The following is a 19413-nucleotide window of genomic DNA, read 5'->3' as shown; positions in this document are numbered from 1 at the left end:
AAGATCCCTTTAATTTGTATTGATTGAAAAGACGCTAATTAATGTCAAGAATCTAAAATGACTCGCATAAAAAATGAATATTAATTATATTTTAATAAGAATCATCCAAATTTGCAGATGTAACATAAAGAAAATTGAATTGACATTTTTGACAAAGATATTTATAATTGAATGGATCGAATAAACCCACCGTTCTGGTAGGTTAAGATTGATAAAATTCTGAGTACCAAAATTATTTTTTTTTCGAATCCTAGTCATTTAATCAAAATTTCACGACGAAGTGGAGGAAATTTGTTTTTTATGATACCATTATTCAAAGTTGAACGCATGAGCATTTACAGCACCGATGTTACAAAGATCGAGATAACAATGTTAAATGTAGCGTATAAATACAGCAGATGTTGCACGCGTCTATCGCTGTGTCTTTTTACCGAAACACATTCTGTAATTTCAAAATGTCTCGCTTCTTGCCCATCGAAGTCTTATATTTCGTAGAATGACACTCGTAAAGGAACAACACAACGATCTTATTTGTCGGCTAAGGATGAGACACGCGGCGCTTTAGATCGCGTTTAACTCATCCAGCCCGATCACGATCGTCTGCAACATACGCGGCACGCATCCGCATAACGTATGGAACAATCGATAGAGTTGCTCATCTTCCTTTCTCGTGAATGCATCACGCGTAAGTAATACGCATCTACATAAGCAATACGAGAGGGGTTTCTCTTTCGCGTTCTCTCTCTAGTCGTACACCAGAGAGATATCCCGCGGTAGATATAGCGCCAGCCCTAAACATCCACTATTATATTAAATTGTGTATATTTCCCTTCATAATTGCTCGAATTATACGCATTATGTAAATCGGTATGTTAATGCCCTCTCTCGCTTCCTCCCTCCTCTCTCTCCCTCTCCTCTCTGCGTACCCCTTACTTCGCAATTCTTTTCCCCGCTTTTGCCCACCTCGACCGGGGATTATAGCAATTTCGTTTAAACGCGCGCGCGCTAAATGTTACTTTATGCTTCTTTTATATTCGCCTGGTATCTCCTGCCGGGCAGGCAAGCAAGGGCAGGTAGGTAAGTAGGAGAGGCGGGCTCTAGAACGCGCACGTTTTAACGCACGCCTCTATTTACATAATATTTCGCCAGATTCGTATCGCCGCGTCCGAGATCGTAACGTCGTAATCGCATTTCACGGCGTTCGGCGCCAAAATCGAAGCGATCAGGCACGTTAATTTCATTCACGTCATTCACGTCGTTGCGATATTATGAGGACGACGCGACGATCTTAGCTTAACGACCGATAGATAAAATCAAACTCGGAACTCTGGACGATCATTATAACTTCTCGCGGAATACGGAGGCTAACTGTAATGATAGGATATATATATATACATCGTTTTCTTCAACATGATAGGAAAAATATTTCATCTCTTTATTTTATTAGAGTTTTACGCATTTTTCTTTTATGCTGAAACATTTCGATTTACAGTAATATCGCAATTGAAGTTAATGAGTTTTGACACAAGCCTTCACACGCATACAGAAAAAAAATGTGTATTAAAATATTCCATTAAAATTAAGTATCAACAAAATATTGATTATAATCAGACCGATTTCCATAATATCATAGCCGATATAACTGTAATAACGTCAAAAATGTAAAACGGTGCACATTTTTCGCCGTTAAGATGCTATCTTTAAGAAGTGTTTGAAGTATATAATATATATCGATAAGTCTGCACTTCCTTATTAAGGTACCGAAGACTTCATCGAATTTGTATCCGTCGACTTGAGCAATGATCGATAAATAATCGCGTGATAATCGTTACACGCCCCAAACATCACTTCACATTTATCTTCATTTCTAGACAGCTGTACTTTACGTGAATCGAGAGCAAATGTTTCGCAAACTGTTTCGTTCAAATAATTTCGCCCAAGCAATATCGCTCGTTATTTCTTTCTTTTTTTAGAGAAACGACGCGCCATTCCTTTTACCATCTTTTTTCACCGCAAAAATTTGCCTGAACGATCTGACCAGGTAATTCTGCGTCTCATTACCGGCACCAATTATCGAATGGACGATTGGATCAGGTGCGGTGGCAAACGATCCTCGACTACTCTCAATCAAGCCGCGGATGAGAAAGACGACGACGATCGAGGGCAATTTCGATGATGATACGGAATTATCCAACGCGAAGAGAGAGAGAGAGAGAGAGAGAGAGAGAGAGAGAGAGAGAATGCTCGATATCTCAAAGAAGTCTTTGTTATTCCAACTAGAAGATCTTTTTTGTCTGTATACTGCTTCTGCCTACATTTTTCGCATATTGTATATGATATTCTATATACAAGGAAAAGTGAGGAAACTGCGAACATTTAAAAGAAAAATTAAATAAAACTGAGGATTATTTAAGAATTATAGAAATCTGTATATATTCAAAGAAATTCCAGTTATTTAATTTTAAACTACGAATAATTAAAATATTCATATATTACTATATAAACTATAATTTTTAAAACAAAGAACTTTTCAGTATTACTCGCAGCCACGCGAAGCAATGCCGAATCTCTTAGGTTTGGTTTTTTGTTCAGAGTTACGATAAACTACGAAAATTAACAATCATCTCTTGGTAGTTATAGAAAGCACAATTATTTACTTACGAAATATTACATCATGACCATAACATTTTGTATTTTGTTTTACTGACAATAATAGAATGAATAAACTGATGCAATCGAGTCAAACGCGATAGCCTTATGTACGATATGTACGCCAATTTTATTTTTACTTATACAAATTAACTTTAATCTCAGTTTCAATTTATTCTCTACCTTTTTTCTAATTCTTAGAAAAAGTTAAGATTAAAATTAAACTACATTGGTAAGAAACGGACATTACTAGAACTATCTGTTGAATTCACCATACAGTTACCCGCAAACAGTGAATAAGAAATATTAAGGATATTAGGCTTACAGAATCCTTATATATGTAAAATATACAATATGCGAAATATAATATGTACTCACGTACGATAGGACGACTATTAATACGGATCCGCGGGCGAACTTCATTATGGGACCTATGTGATTTTTCATGCAAATTGAGTTGTTCGCCTGTCATTATGCTAATAAAAGTAATGGCGCGTCGCATAGGGATAATGCAGCTGTCGTAAATGAACCGTCACGATCGGCATCGGAGGTTCATCGCGAAAGGGTGCATCGCGAATCGCGACGTCGCGACATTTTTTCGCGACCGTCGTCAGTTCGCCATGACAGGTGGCTGACAAGATTGCACGGTGAAAGTCGCTCCGGGAGCAACGCTCACGGATCCTCCTTATCGCGCACGTCCCTTCATTACACGCGGACAATACCGGGGAAGAAGTGGAAAATGTTAAATTCATTGCGAGCGAGAGCGAAAGCGAAAGATGCCGGATTTGTCTCACGATTAGTTTTCACGACCTGCGAACAACGACGTCAGGCGCGAAATGGAATTAGCCGCACGAGAAGAAACTTAGGAATTATCGAGATGAGTTTTCTCACACCGCTGCAGAATTATCTCGGAGAGATAAGGAGTTACCAGATTTCTCTCCTCGTGCAAAACTACGTTCCAAATATTTCCTAATTTTTTTCTCGCGCATTAAATTAGGAATGCACAAATATTTTTTTTTTACATACGCGCGTACGATGCTTTCTATTTGAAATTTGAATAATATTCTTTCATGTTTCGCGAAACACTGCATACATTCGTTATGTCATGCATGGAATGCATTTTCGTCAGGGCTAAACGTAACAGCTCGTCACAGTAGTTTCGATACGCGAGCATCGTACGTAGAGTTTCGTGATAGTAATTGCATTTATGTAAGATACGCGCGTTAAATTGCTCTGCCGGTGTGGCGTCGAAAATAATGACGCGGCGATGTGTGTAATTAACACGCCGTCATTGTGCTTGCGCCATTTAACCCAGGTTTTCCCCCGCTGTATTAATAATGTATAGGACTCGCGAGAATTAGAGGTCTGCGCTTCTTCTCCTCTTATTTTCCGCGTAGCGAACGTGAAAATGCAAACGGTGCACGTCAGTGACTCGTTTCTCACAAAGCGAGCGAGAGTCGTCCACTGGAGCTGTGGTGCATCGTGGGATTGACGGCGGAAACGCGTCTGCTGCCGCTCCGCGCGGCGTTACGTGCGTGCATAATGCATATCGCGTGACTCCGTCACGGATCCGGACAGTTACAACGTGTACACGCGTAACAATATCGCGTATCACGGCGAATCTCTTTCTGTTACCGACGTCTGGCATTTTAATCGAAGCCGCGCGAAAGAGAGCGAGAGAGAGAAAGAGAGAGAGAAAAAGAGAGACAAAGAGGGAAAGAAAAGGGAGCTAGAGAGAAATGGATTGCCAGGAATGCGTATCTTCGTACGAGTGAACGATAGCGTAACGAGCGGCATGCGTACTGATAAAAAAATGAAATGCTGCGCGCGTTCTGTCGAGACACCTCTACCATGCCTCTCCTGCGCGTAGAGTATGATGTGCATACTTCTAAAGCACCCTGTATATTGTATTATGACTGACTGACTAGTTACATTGTAGCGCAATTACACTATCCCTATGTTAGATCTATGCTAATGACATTGTTACGTCCGGTCGTATCTTGCAATCGCGATCGTAAAAGGAACGAAACACTTTTATAGTAAAATAAAGAATTTGTATTATGACGCGATAAACGTCCCACTAATAGAACGACACATTCAAGCCGCGAAGAAAAAAAAAGATCATGCAACTAATCATGTACAGTACGATTATACAGTTCGCAAGACCGAAAGCAATTTTTTTTTTCCTCTGTTATTCACACATCGGTCTGTTAGAATAAATGGAAGCATTTTATCTTGACACGATGCATTAGATCCTAGTTTTTCTTTGTTACAAAGATGAGTAGGTTCATAGAGAGAACAAGGCTACTGTAATGACGATTTATCGCAATTAAAATTATACTTGCTGACTACGTTGTAGCACAATTACATTATCTGCCGGTAGATCTATATTAATAACCGCTGCAATAATAACTCGTTTTTCTTTTTTAACATCCAGATCTTCTTGCTCGAGGCTTATCTAACCATGCAGCCTATTATGCGTTTGTCGAAAACGTTAAGAACGAGAATCGGTAAGCGATATTCTGGTATACTTATAAATTTACTTGCAATTAGTTTTCTATTACTCGGCCAAACAATACAATTAAATAAAAAAGAGCAGCTATTTTTTAATTACTTTAATATATATTTTCGTTCAAATCTGTTCCAACTTGTTTTTCTATCTCAAGATTACGTTGAATTTTATGAATCGGCTGTATATTCTCATAAAATGTTAGTTTCTCAACGAAAAATCAAAATCGGCCTTAAACAATGGATTTAACGAAAAGTACAATTTGTAAAACGTCACGCCGGAAAAACTACAGAACTGCGAGGTACACCCGCTGTGCTTTTACGAGCTGCAGGTTCAGCATGCCGACCAATTACACCTTCCACGGTTAGGTGGTTCCCCGTCTTAACGGGCAGTTAGTGCGAACATAAATGTCTCTGCTGCATGCTTTTAATTGCCCGCTTATAGCACCGCGCGCGATATACCTATGCGACGGTGAAAAAGGCAGTCGCCGATGTGGAAATTTGAGACGCCATGGTATGCGAAGCGAGCGATACCTGCCTCTCGGTTTATTTTCAAACGACCGGTGAAAATCATCAATCAGGTTTCGTCAAGCTTTGAGAATCCCCTAATAAATTTTAAGACGGTCTTTCTTCGGCGAGAGAGGCTCTTCAAACGTTATTCCGTTTATATACCTATTGAATCTACAGAGATTTAATACAACCACGACGTGAGGTCGCAAGATTATGTACCATTCTTTTCTCCATGCTCCAATAGTGAATAACACCGTAAATCTGGTTCGACCTTATTATAAGTCACTTAACCAGTATTTGTTTTTGATGTATGCATTGCGTGGGTGTGCGATGCTCAGATCCATCGTGAGGGCCGTGGCGGAAGACTCAACCGGATACACCCGTGCGATAACTTCTGGCTCGAGTAGAAATACTTGAATTTCGGTTATTAATTTCGTGAGGGGCGCGACGGGGTGCTACGACCCCCTCGTGCGTGTCAAACCGGGGTTGGCCCTTCATCGTGACTCGCCCTTGGGATCCCCCTGAGACAATGATCCCCCGCGGCGCTGGATGTCTCCGACGACGTCTAGGGACCCCCATCGGGACGAATGCCATAGTCTCCATTTTACTACTATAGAGACGTCAGTTATCCGTCCCATCATTTCGTATTCGAGTCTGAGGGTTTGTAGGTCTCTTTCGCCTCTTCTCCTCTCAAATTATTGGCGACTATATTGTAGTCGCTCAAGGTCACATTATTGTATAAAAAAAATGAATTTTGTTGAGAGATCGAAAAATTTAGGTAAATGCAGATCTGAAAATAATTTTGTCTTTTAAAAATGTAAAAAATGAATGTGGTTATAATTTCAAAAATATATGAAAAGAAAGAGCATAAAGAACCACAGCACAAGATGTAGTTAGTGATATTTAATTATTCTTGCATTACGAATTACAATAAAAACATTAAACGTTTCGGCCACAATCTGGCCATCTTCAGTAAAATTAATAATATTCTTAAGATGCAGAGTTACATCAAGTTGGAATCAAATTCAACACTCGTGTGTTATAATTGTAAAGATCGTGTTTGCATCAAAGCGACGCTGCTTCATATAATAATGTTATTATAGAACGTCAGAAGTCATGTAATAAAAAGTGTAGAACGAGAATTTCCAGATTCTAATTTACAATAATTTATTTAATTATTAATATCTTTTAAAACGGAGTATAAAACAAAGGAAACATTACCTGTTTTACAGCAAAATAATCGATGAATTACAAGTATACTCATTTCATAGATAGAAATTTGTCGTGACACTATGTGTTGTTATTGGTCGTATCACATATTTTTCGGCTATTTATATCCATGAGTCAAATAGTTTAGAAAGTTCTAGAATTGTTTATTAAGTGCAAGGGAGATCTTTCTTTAGAAGAGGAAGATAAACATCAAGCAAACCTTCAGTATCACTTTGTTTATTGATCCCACTTATTTGGTTTTTAATGTGTATCATTTCTGAAATTCTTCGTTTCATCAATCATTTTGTCTTTTGTTCGGACTATCAAAATAATTATGTAGAAGACTAAAACTGGTTGCTAGAATATCGAAATTTTTTACAACATTGTTCTCATCATATTTGAGTTTCTTGCATAATTATTTTGATGAACAAAATTATTTTCAGATCTGTATCTACTATATTTTTAGATATTTCAGCAAAGATCGTCATTTCCATTCTACTATGTAGTTTTTCTTCCAATAATAAAAATAAAATAATAAAAATGTTAACAAATTAATAAGATTAATTTTATCTATGTGTATTTGAACAATTAAAATAAATTTGTAATCTATATTTCCTTCGAGCGAATCTTATTTTTGAAACATCTCTCGCAATTAATGCTGCATGATATGAACAGGTGAAAAATACTCAATAATTTGTACAATTAGTATACAATTTGTAGTTAATTCATATTTCGTGTTGTAAACATTGTTATTATTTTAACTAATTAGACATTTACTATTCTCAACCATTCCTCTTTCATTATTGCCGGTAGAAATGGAACAATAATCATCGATTGGATAGGCCTTTGACTTACGGGTAATTCTTCAAATGCAATGTATTTGTGTAATTGAAGAGTCGAGGAAAATTACGGATAAGTACTATTCGGCGTGTACATCGAACGATTTACGTCAATAAATGTCGAAAGATAGTTACGTCTGAACTTCGATATATCCATCGCGTATATCTAATTGTAAATATTAAAAAAAAAATCAAACAAAATATACTTACGCCCTGCAGATGGTTCGCAGCAGTGTTCCACACGAAGATTATTCGTCAATCCCAAGATGTGTACATGTAACATACAAAAATATGTACCGTTAATGGTACCGATCGAAGAAGTTTTGCCACGCAATGTTTTTTCGAATTATAAATTATTGCTACATGCAGTTTAAGGTTCTGTTTTGCCCTCGTGCGGCATACTTTTTAACGATTAGCAATGTAAACTACATGCATGCTGATATGCGCAAAACTTCTCGCCGTTCGTGAATGCACCCTGCGAGCTCTCGTGCCTACGAAGGAACCGGCGCTCCGCAATTAATTGCCGACCATCGGGGCACGGCTTTTCTCTCCCGGCTCGAACCCATTACTTTGTAGCATTTGGCTGGTAACTTAATGACCTATACTCACGGAAGTCGGATCCTGAAACAGAAAAAGCGTGAAGCCATGGGTTAGACATGCTACTCAAAATTCACAGTGCGCTACGAAACGTTTAATTTTCAATTTTAAGGATCGAGCGTAGCAACGGCGGTGGCGGCGGCGGTGGTGGCGGCAACGGCAGCGGCACTACTCCTCCCGGTAGCCAGTTTCCGCTTTATTGCTCCTTTTTAAATTGCAATCGCTTAGAAATTCCGCTCGCACCACTCTCGTCGGTTGTATTATACGTAGTTGAGTACGTGCTTACACGCAGGACGGGGGAGAAAGAGGACAGTCGACATTATGCAGGCATAATAATCGGATTGTAAATCGGCCGTGCGACGAAATAGCGTCCTGCCCCCGTGCTACGTGCATAACGCAGTTATGCACGCAGTTTCTAAGTATAAAGACGTTCGTCAATTTGTTATGCATGCCTCGGTGAGACGAAAATTGCATTTAATTCGCCATCGCTCTTACCCGGCGACCGTCCGCGGGGCTGCGGCTGCCATGGACGCTACGTTGACTACATAAATGTAGATGTTCCATTTAAAAAGCCATTTTCGCGTGTTTAGCATAATACGTAATCACGCGAACCGCCGGTCCGTCGGATCATCCCCGCCGCGTCCGTCGTCTGCGAAAGGGTTACCGCGTTGTTGATCGTAAGAAAAAAAAAAGAGAAGCAAAATATTCGTGAGCAAAAATATTCCTCGATCGACATTCTCCGAACAGTTTATTTCCCGCGCAAACGAGATTCCATTAAAATATGATACGCGAAGAATTTTGAAATTTTTTTCTATCTAATTATTATATACAGTCACAAAACAAAGCATGAATTCATGCATGCTTTTTATTCAAATTTTTTTTTAATGAAGAGATTATGATACGTCATTATTTATTTCTTCTCTTGACAATTATGTTATGATAGTTACATCACCATAATTAATGCTCGGAAAAAAAATCATCATTTTTTTCAACCTCATTTTTATGCACTAATTTATATGCATTTATTTACGCTATTTATATAATGTGCACAATTTGTTTTCTTTTTTTTTTTATTTTTCCTAATTCTCTCTGGCACGTATATTTTTTTCGTTGACAGAAAATTTTGTAGCTAACTACAGTTTCGTTTAAAAACACAGCGACACCGGTGACGCGAGCGCGTTTCAATCAATCTGCAAATAAATGGCAATTCAACGCGACGCGTCGCGTAATTCACACGATGTGCACACACCCGTTCTCGTTCCGCTCTCTTTACTCTTCGGTGGACAGTTTTACCACCTTTCGATAGTACCGGTTATCAAGCAGTTCGGTGAGAAAAACCCGTTGTCGAATCGCAAGCGAAATCACCGGTATATCGAAATCATGCATTCACCGTACAACTTCGACGATAAACGGTAAATTTTGGTTTAATTAAAACTCGATGGCTTGTATAATTCTCTAATCCCCCTTAATTCGAGACAACATGTACTGTACGTGTCGAATTATGATAAACGTGTGAGAAGAAACGCGTCGGCGCGTTTCCACCGACCGCGAGAAAACTTTCGAGAGCGCCGTTCGCGGCTAAAAGGCGGAAGACGAGAGCCGCGTGTTTCGAATCTCGATTCGACATTCCGAAGCAGCGTACAAGATAGATGGTAATACGATTATCTATGGGGATGCTCCTGCGCGAACGCAGGATATACATGCAGTTATACGCGATTGCTACCAGCGGCCGTTATGAACACAGAGTATCGCGCCAATAAACGTTTGTACGAGTTTACAGAAAAAATGAACATAAGAACGTAAATCGAGCGAGTCGAGAAAAGAGCGAAAGATAGAGAAAGAAAGAAAAAGAAAGAGAGAGAGAGAGGGGGAAAGCGGTTTAAGAGAAGAGGAGAGAAAGAGAAAGAAGGGAAGACGAGAGGATGAGGATACCTGTGGAGAGGCTCGCCGCAAGATCGCTCCGGCTCCCACTGGAATTTTAACTTTTAATAATAAAGCGAGGGAGTCTCGCGTTGTTACGTTATGATAGCGCACGCGAAGAGAAGGCAGAGGATGAAGGGAGGGAATGGAGGCGAATTAAAGGCGGTAGAAGGAAGTTCTCTCTCCGTCCTCGGCTCACCTGCGGCCGGGGCCCAGGGTAAACCGCAGCACAGGGTACCGCCGCCACCGCGTAATTGCCAAGCTCTCACTTACCGGTCGTTCGATTGATTATTATTTTTACGCGCTGCGACCCGCCTGACCCCGCCGTGAAGCGTGTGCAAGAGCGAGTCGATCGGCGATCGCCGCATTGCGCACATCTTAGATCTCGTCATTAAGGCATCGCTGCGCGCGCGGACGCGGCGGCATGCTCTTCATGGTGAACAAATCCCTGTCCTCCATATTACATCGATATTATATCGAGCGTTTTCAAAATTCTTTCTCAAACAAAAAAATTCACAACATCTTGCCAAACATTTTCATTCGAATTTGACAATTTTCTGAGAATTTTTGGACTAATTTGTTTTGAAATCTGCATGGAAAGAACAGTTTTGCTAAAGTACCTAAAAATTTAGCTACACTGAGAGAAAAATGTACTAAATTTCTAATAAATATTTGAATACAGTGCCAGTTAAATATGTACTAACAAGTTGTAAGTGTAAACATTTGTTTGATACAAGAATCATTAATTTGATTTTACTATTATTATTTTTTATTTAGCAAATATAGGTATCTGTTTCATAGATAAATGTTATTAGTACTATTGAAACGACTAGTTATTAAAATTTAGTATTTTTTTCTTTCAGTAGATACAGATTAAAAAATAATTTTGTTGGACTATCAAAATAATGACACAGAACGCTCGAGCTAATTGCTAAAATATCAACATTTCTTACAGCATCATGTTTGCAGAGTTTCCTGTAAAGATTTTGATAGTCCAACAAAATTATTTTCAGATCTGTATCCAAGTTAAATTATTAGATTATAGTAGTTCTGCATAATCGTTCATTCCATATAGATGATGATAAATAGATAATAGAGATTGTTGTTGATAGATAATAGATTGTTCAGTTATTAATTTAGTAACAGTATAACAGTTAGTCTATACTGTCTATACTTTTTATGGAATCAATCGTGCGTTTATTGTAATTTGTAATTTTACTTTTCGACGTATTTGAATCTATCCAAATCTATCGCTGATCGATCTGTCAGTCGATCGGTCGGTCGGTCGGTGGCGAGCTATTATCTTTATATACCTCGACCCACCTGACCTTAATGTACCGATCACTGCCGCTCCTTGAATCATGTTATTAAACCGCTTGATCTTATGGACAAAGGTTGCCAGGTGTAGGGAATGGCGAAATCACGCGAGAGCGCTTCGAGAGAGCGTTCTTTTTCTCCTCCTTTTTTTTCATAATCAAAATGTGAATACACCGGAAGTCATGATCGTATAATTAAATAACAAAGTAGGAATTCCTCGGAGAGATTGGGTGGTGGATCGCGCGCGAGCTTTTTATGCGCAACAGAGTGCGGCGGTTACGCGGCTTAGTTCGATGTGGCGCAAACAAATTAAAACATCCGCCTAACGTTGTTGCATTTTAAGCGACGCTTTACCTCGCTTGCAAAGTTCGTGAATACAAACGCGAACCGGAAGAAAGCGCAGAGGTGGAAACGGTGCAACGCAACGCAATGTAATGTAAAGCAGAAAGAGAAGCGTAAGCCTCGCGATGTCTTCGTCGCACTTTTTCTTCAGCAAGAAGCACGAAGTAATTGGATTCGCAAAGGTGGAAAGCTGTAGATGCAGAAGAGAAGAAACCTGGCGAGAGAAGCCGTGTAACACTGTAGAAAAGAGGCACACAATAAGCTGTATAAATAAAAAGCTCAACGAGCGAGTCTTGCCGCTGAGCGTAAGCTCGGAGAGTTACGAGACCAAAGAAAACCTGCCCGCGTTGTACTGAATAATAATTACATTTCACTGTTTATGTACAAAGTACAGAAAATTTTCCAAAGAGAAAGAGAGAGAGAGAGAGAGAGAGAGAGAGAGAGAGAGAGAGAGAGGAAAGAGAGAGAGAGAGAGAGAGAGAGAGAGAGAGAGAGAGAGAGAGGAAAGAGAGAGAGAGAGAGAGCCGATAAGCTCAGTAAATAAAAATACTATTTATTTTTTGTCTTAGAGTTCCAGTTCTCTTGGAATTGTTAAGAGTCGCGACAGGTGCTACCCAAGACAATTAAAAGCTCCACTGTATTGATGATTGTGTTGATGAATGAGAGGTCACGTATCGTAATCGTGAAAAAAATATGTAAATTGAGCATAAATATCGTTAAGTAATAATGCTTGGCGAATGAATAGATCGATCATATCTCGAATGCAAATCGAATGTCCGGCTGCGATATCGACCGTGAACTTTGGGCGCGTGCACACGCACATACACGCACACGTATAGATGGTTTACTCATTTAAACTAAATTATTCCAAATAAATGAGCGTGTCCTCGGTAGTGCCTACATACCCCGGGACATTCATTCACCCTTAATTAATGATCCGCTCGAAAGTCGGCAGGATTAATCGCGTGCAATCAGATCACCGTAATTAATTACTTCGTGTTGGAAGCACTTTGTTTGCGTCGGCGAGGGCTATCTTGATGAAATGAAATTGCGCGACGTTGTGTCTGAAAATGTGCAAGTCAACGCGCGATACAAATGACTTACTCTTCGTCAAGCTTGTTTCCCTGCTTATTTCAATGCGTCTGATAATTATTGATTTCATGAACCATCGTAAAGTATTATTTTTCTCATAAATTTGTTTTAATCATTTATGATCTTTAATTAATCTTTAATTATTAAAAAAAAATAAAAGATATCCTCCCTAACATGATATGGAGGCAATTTATTCACTTGTCCTCTGACAAGCTTGCCGCTGTAATAACAACTCGAGTGATACTCTTATTGGTATTTATATTAAAACAAATATATTCCTTGATTATTATCTTTTCATGAATGAGTGACGACTTTTTTCTCTAACTTCCATCAATTTTCCGGGCGCGCGAAACTGCCTACGGCATGTATAAAAGGCCATATATTATATAATACAATGAGACTATGGTAATAATATCAGATCGTATTCGAAACGTAGACTCGAGATGGTTTATGACGTACGAGTGAGTGAAGCAGTACGCGAAAGTGGAGATGGAAGATCTTTATGATCTTCTTGATAGTGCGAAATCGTCTCTTTCTTGGAGTTTCTGTCTCTATCCTTTGGCAAGACATCGTCGTGGCTAAACCAGTCAGCCCCGCTGCAAGAAGAGATCCCTTTCTCGTATATGAAACGGAGTACATCGCACAGGCAAGCAGATGCGTAATATTTCGGTAGGAAATGTATGTCGTCACGACATAAGATATTGTCGTAAGCGTCACCTTCGCCAGTCTACGATCGCGATCGGATACGAAAGCATAGCTGTGGTATAAACAAAGAAGAATAACCTTCTATTTATTAGAGGTTATTCCTCCTTTTACAAAAGCAGGAAAAGTCAAGAATCTGTTATCATTAGAAAATATCTTATTAGGCGAGAAAGAATTATTTTAATGACCTGATTCATAGTTGGTTCTTATTTCAGGACCGTCTTAAGTAATGTCTTAAGATGCTAATAATAGATTTTAAGATTAAGACCGTACTCAAGACAGTTTTAAATATAAAAACCGACTATGAATATGGGCCTAAGTATGCAATTCATGTTTAAAGATCTGATTACATTCCTAATAAGACGATATTCAAATCGCGAGTATTACTGTCACTAAACAATAATAATAAATATTAACGCGAAATAAATCATCTCGACTGCAATCTCAAGTGCGATTGACCACTGCGATAAACTATTTCTTTTGAAGAATTGCCATCGTGTGACTGAATCCGGTTTAGAACTATTAAGATAACCAGCAATGACCATTAATAAAACTAATATGACGAATTGCTCGCGGAAGTTAGGAAAATAGATTAAAACTCGATCTCGGAAACAATAGATCACATCGTTCATGCTCTTAAGGTTAAGCAATAAAGAAACAATCCTGAGTACATTGTGAGTCGTTTACAGAATGATGAACGAGCGATTCGAATGGCAAATCTTATCAACAGAAGAAGATGGCGAAGTGCGAGACAACTCTTTGTGCGCATTGTGCGCGAATATTCCTCACGGGAGGCGAAAGGAACTGAAAAAAGGAGAATGGTCAAAGGTCATCGAGGCGAAGACTGACACCCACACACTCTTAGAAAGCCGCACCCAGGTAAATTATCCTGCGAAAGTTATAAACACGCGGAGATGGTCGTGCATCGCAACAATTATCAATTGTAGATTTAATGTAATCGATATAAATGAAAAATATAATAAAATAATAAAAAAATTGTTATTTTTTCATAAAATATTTGCATCAGCAATTCTAGATTCGTTGCGATTTTTTCTCGAATTGCAGATCTCGCTTTCTCGGAAGAAACGCAATCAGGACGCGTGGAAAACTCGTGACTTTCCATGGAATTGCATTAGCCGCGGTATGCGAATGCAAGTTTCTTTATTAGAATCCTATTTTGAATTTATGTGGGTAAAAACGGATAAACAAGTCACCGGGAGGAGACTTGTAATTGTGGCTTCAATTACGCCGATGGTACAATAGTGCTCCGATCCCTATCGGCTCTTCACTTTCTAAGCGGACTGGGTTTCTGGTGTAACCGATCTACTGAGATCGGTGAGAGACTACTTCTGTTTCCAAATCTCACGCTCTCGTCTGAGATATGGCGTCATAGATACCTTCGCATCTAAACAACACACACATCATAATTTTGACAATACCAATCTGAAATGAGTTTCCCTTAAATGTTGCGTATTTCTCTTTTTTTCGTTGTTATTTTATCTTATTTTATCTCGTGTTCTTTCTTTCCTTTAAGAAAAATTGATTTTTAAACAGGGAAGGAATTACTTAGAAAGGAACCTTGTATCATAGATGATCACCACATGAGCAAATTACGTCGCCACACTTTGCTTGTTAATTTACGGCATGGTTTGACCCAGAAGCTCAGAATGACAGCCGGTGAAGCGCGGTAGTCAACCCCTGATGGAATAATTTTGCTTTCCTCCAGCGTTCTGCGAACGAACGAGTGGCGCCTGGCCCACCCCCTGACCTATTCCCTCCTTCTATCCTTCCCCACCATTTTATACGCCGTGGGCGGATCCCGGATGGACCTAATAAATTGTTTGTTGTAATTAAATGAGTTCGAGGGAATCGTGTAGGGCGTGTGGGGTGGGACGGGGAGACGTGAGAGAGTGAGGGGGACAGAGGCCGGGGAATAGGGCCTCTATATATAAAGGAATAAAGATGAACGGCCTATGGATGGGCCGCTATCTGCGCCGCTGGAACAGAAACACGCTCGTGGCGCGACAGCCCCTGACAAATGACGGCCCGAGCGGGGCTATTGCCGCCGCCCCCCAGCAACCCTCCTCGTACACGCCGCACAACGCCGTACCCCTCTATACGAACGGTCGAGCCACCCCCGACGCCGTTGCTCGCCGACCAGGGGCCCGGGCCATGATTAAACAGGGGGGAGGGAAGGGGGAGGGAGGGAAACGAAATTGACCGGCGAATATTCCGCGGTGCGCGCCCGAGTGCGCTTGATAAACTCTCGATTGGCTCTGCGAGCAACACGATTGCGGGCCGCTTTCATGGGAACGAACTCCGGCTGAAACACCATTGCCGCGGGACGGCTATTTTTTGTCTGCCCGCGGAAAGTTCTGCGTGGAAAAGAAGAGAACAGTGACTGGTGAAATCCATCGCATCGATGTGATTAGAGATCTTGTAGCTTCGAAAATGTTGTGGTAGATTATTAGGGGTGACTGTTGTTACCTATTCTACTCTTTAAATTCTTTGGAGTAGAATCTCGCTCTAAAGTGAAGATTGAGCCAGTCTTGAAAAAGAATGACTCAATTTTAATCCCTACAGACCTGGAATCGTATTAAAAATAATTTTTTAAATTCAATTCATACTTACATTAATAAATAATTCTAAATTAATTTTTTCAAATTTTTTACACTACTTTTTCAACATATATTATGTACATCAGACCTCAAATGATATCGGTAGAATTAAATTTCAACGGATAATGTCTTCAAATTTGATGTTATAGTATATGCAGGGTAAAAAGATACCTTAAAAAGGTTAAAATATTTCACTCTTTAGAACGAGATTCACTCGAAAAGTTTTAGAGAATAACTATGTATTTACCAACATATTAGATAATCGATAGAAGAAGAAATAGAGATGTCTTAGAGATTATCTGCTTAATATTGTAAAAGATATTAAATTTGAGAGGCTTTTCAGTTTTATCGCTTGATATACGTCGACGCACACACCCGTTCTTGTTTTTCTTAAGGAGAGATAAGGTTCCCTCTTTCTACGATGAAAGTAAAGGGCGAGAGAGCGAGCGTATATCAAAGTGGAGCGAATATATCCCGCGCGAACGTCGTCCGCGCAATGTAACCATCGTTGCAGCGGGGTGCATTCTATTTGATTTGCAATTCGAGCGGGTCGTCCTCGCGCGCACGCGGCGAGACGGGAAACAAGAAGTCCGCGAACGTATATCCGTTACGTGTAAGGCAGTGGGACGGTGGAACGGAAAGAGACGAATTGAAAATCGCCGTTCCTCGCGTCGTATCCCGGGGTGAAAATGCAATCTCCGCGAAGCGACGCGACGGTTCATCGCGGATACGAACAAATTGATTTTAGTCACCCCTTTCCATCCCCATCCCTTCCAGGAGCTTCTTCCGTTAAACCAACATTGCAACACGCGAGAGAAAAATCACGCACACGCGTGCTAATATTTCCTGTGCGTTTATCCTCGAACTAATTGCCGGTTTTGACTTGTCGGCTTACTTTCAGTCGCTCGGGAACAGACATTACGTGTACTTCTTTCTCAAATGAGGACTGAAATAAAATTACTCGGAAGAAAATTGAATCTCATCGAATCGTTGCGAACTCCTTTTACTTCCATAAAATAATACTGTAAAATATCTTGCAGCTGTTATGATATAATTATGTGATTGAGCGATTGGTGAAGTTATGAAATATATTTCTGATCATATGAAGCAATATAATTATCTTTTTCTCTCACGAGAAAAAGATGATTGTGCAGGGATTAAGTATGTATTACAATCAATGATTATTTATAATAAAATTACAATATTTATAATTTCTGTGTTAAATTTTAAATTGTAAGATTCATGTAAATAGATCTAGAGATCATTAATCTCTTTCGGTGAGAGATTAAATGAAAAAAGTGATACTGAGTAATTGCTTCGCGCTCGGCGCGTGAACCAAGAGGGAAAACCATGCTACCAATGCGAGTGTCGAGATAAAAGAGAGTGAGAAGGACGAGTACAAGCGCAGATAGATTCGGAATGCCGCCGATGGATTTGACAGAGAGCCTCGCCGAAGCGTTGTCGCGTCATTTTGTATTTTATTTTCGAGAGTCGTGCGCGGATTGGACACGGCGCGTTAACAGCACTCGTTGTAATGCTTTATAATGCCCCGCGACTATCTCCCATCCCTCTGTGGCTCTTGGCGCCACTGGATAACAACGGGAAAAGGGACAGCTCGCATCAGCCGTCGGATTTTTCGTGATAAAATATGACGGCAAAGCCCCGGAGGGCAAGGTCCGAGCGAGACAGCAATGCTCGTGATTTAATCCGCGAATTTTCGCGCTAGAAACGTGAAAATTCCTTTTGGAAAAACGATTTTTTGTTAGCCTTTAATTTCTTGTGATAGTTATTGTCATCTGGAAGAGAATTTATAAATGTATAAAATCTATTATATAATTACATTCTATTAGCCAAATAGTTTTCTAATCTGCAAAGCAATTTGCAAAGACATCTACGTTTCTGAATTTATCAGTCGACAGATTGGCGAATATCGCAAATCGATCATAATCTCTACAAGAATTCGAGGCAATTCGTTCCGATGACGTAATTCACCGCGAGCGAGCATAATGGGACACCATTTGCCCGCATATACGCGCATTATTGCACCCGCTCCGCTCCATCTTCCTCTCTCGAGCACAAGCGAGCGAGCGAGCGAACGCGAGCAGTACGATGCATCTTTTATTCATCCGACAGAGTGGAGCCTTAATTTGAATTGAATAGGATTTATAAATTATTTCAAATTATAGTTGCGACGCATGACACACACGCACATACACACACCGAGCCTACCTGGTGCTCCGGTAGCTACCAGGAACGTTGCTGGATGCAGCAACGGCCGCAATGGCAACGACGATGAAAGGACGGCAACGAAGAACCGACGACGATGGCAACCAGCGATCACGATACGCCGCTCTTTAGCGAGTCCAGATTGCACCGACAGGTGCAACGTATATACTTCGATAAATAGGATAAAGAGAAAAATAGATAGAGAGCAAAAGAGAGAAAGAGGAAGGGAAGATACGACGAGCTGAACGCGATCGAAACCTTTTCTTGCGTTGACTCTCGCTGAGATTCTCTTATGTAAGCACGTGCATTGGCCTCTCACGATGGAATTTGAAATCCCCCGGGCGTCATTGCGTCGGAAATCCGTGCGGCTCCGAACCGGGGATGAAGAAAGGCATTTCTCTCTTGACTCCGGATGTCGCTCTTCTACCAGGATCCCTTCTGACCGGTGTTCAGCGATTGACGAAGAAAAACTTCCGCGCTACGGAAGAAAAAGTCGCCGAGGCGATCGTCTAGGTGATGCATCGATGCAGTCGTAAAGAAACGGAATCGGCGCATAGTTTTCAACGAGAATCAACGTAAAAACAATAAAGCTTTATTACTCCCGATAGAAATGTATCGCAATGTCAGTAACTTGTCATTTGTAATGTCCATTGCATTTCACAATCTTGAATTTCTTCCCGCGCATTTCTCAATCTTGGAATAAAAAAATGTGATCGTAATTTCATGAAACGTTCTTTTCTATTTCTTAAATTGCTAAATTAAATCACATCATTCCAAAAAATGCGCGCTATAGCTTAGTAAGATTTTCGTGTAAGATAACTTGTAAATACGATTAGGTATCCCTAAATGTTAGCGCTGCTCCATGAGTCGAGAACAATGATCAT

The 19413-nt window shown here is 40.1% G+C and overlaps 1 protein-coding gene across 4 annotated transcripts in view; it reads right to left on the bottom strand.

Moving 5' to 3' along the window:
- Positions 1–232: 232 nt before the first annotated feature.
- LOC105147015 (sosondowah) overlaps positions 233–19413 on the bottom strand; it is a 355053-nt gene continuing 335872 nt past the window's right edge. For 3 of the 4 annotated variants that reach the window (XM_087413831.1, XM_087413832.1, XM_087413828.1), the window contains 2 exons: positions 8325–8336; positions 233–7928 (listed from right to left, as the gene is read on the bottom strand). In XM_087413831.1, coding sequence (XP_087269957.1) covers positions 7821–7928; positions 8325–8336 — 120 coding nt within the window. In that variant the 3' untranslated portion in view covers positions 233–7820. Of the gene's footprint in view, positions 8337–19413 lie in introns of all 4 variants that reach the window. The other variant, XM_011057720.2, reaches the window with a different exon arrangement.

The sequence above is a fragment of the Acromyrmex echinatior genome, chromosome 15 (assembly GCF_024713525.1).
Source record: "Acromyrmex echinatior isolate Ae372 chromosome 15, ASM2471352v2, whole genome shotgun sequence".
NCBI lineage: Eukaryota > Metazoa > Arthropoda > Insecta > Hymenoptera > Formicidae > Acromyrmex > Acromyrmex echinatior.
Note: the sequence above shows the minus strand (reverse complement) of the source record. Positions and strands in the feature narration are given on the sequence as shown.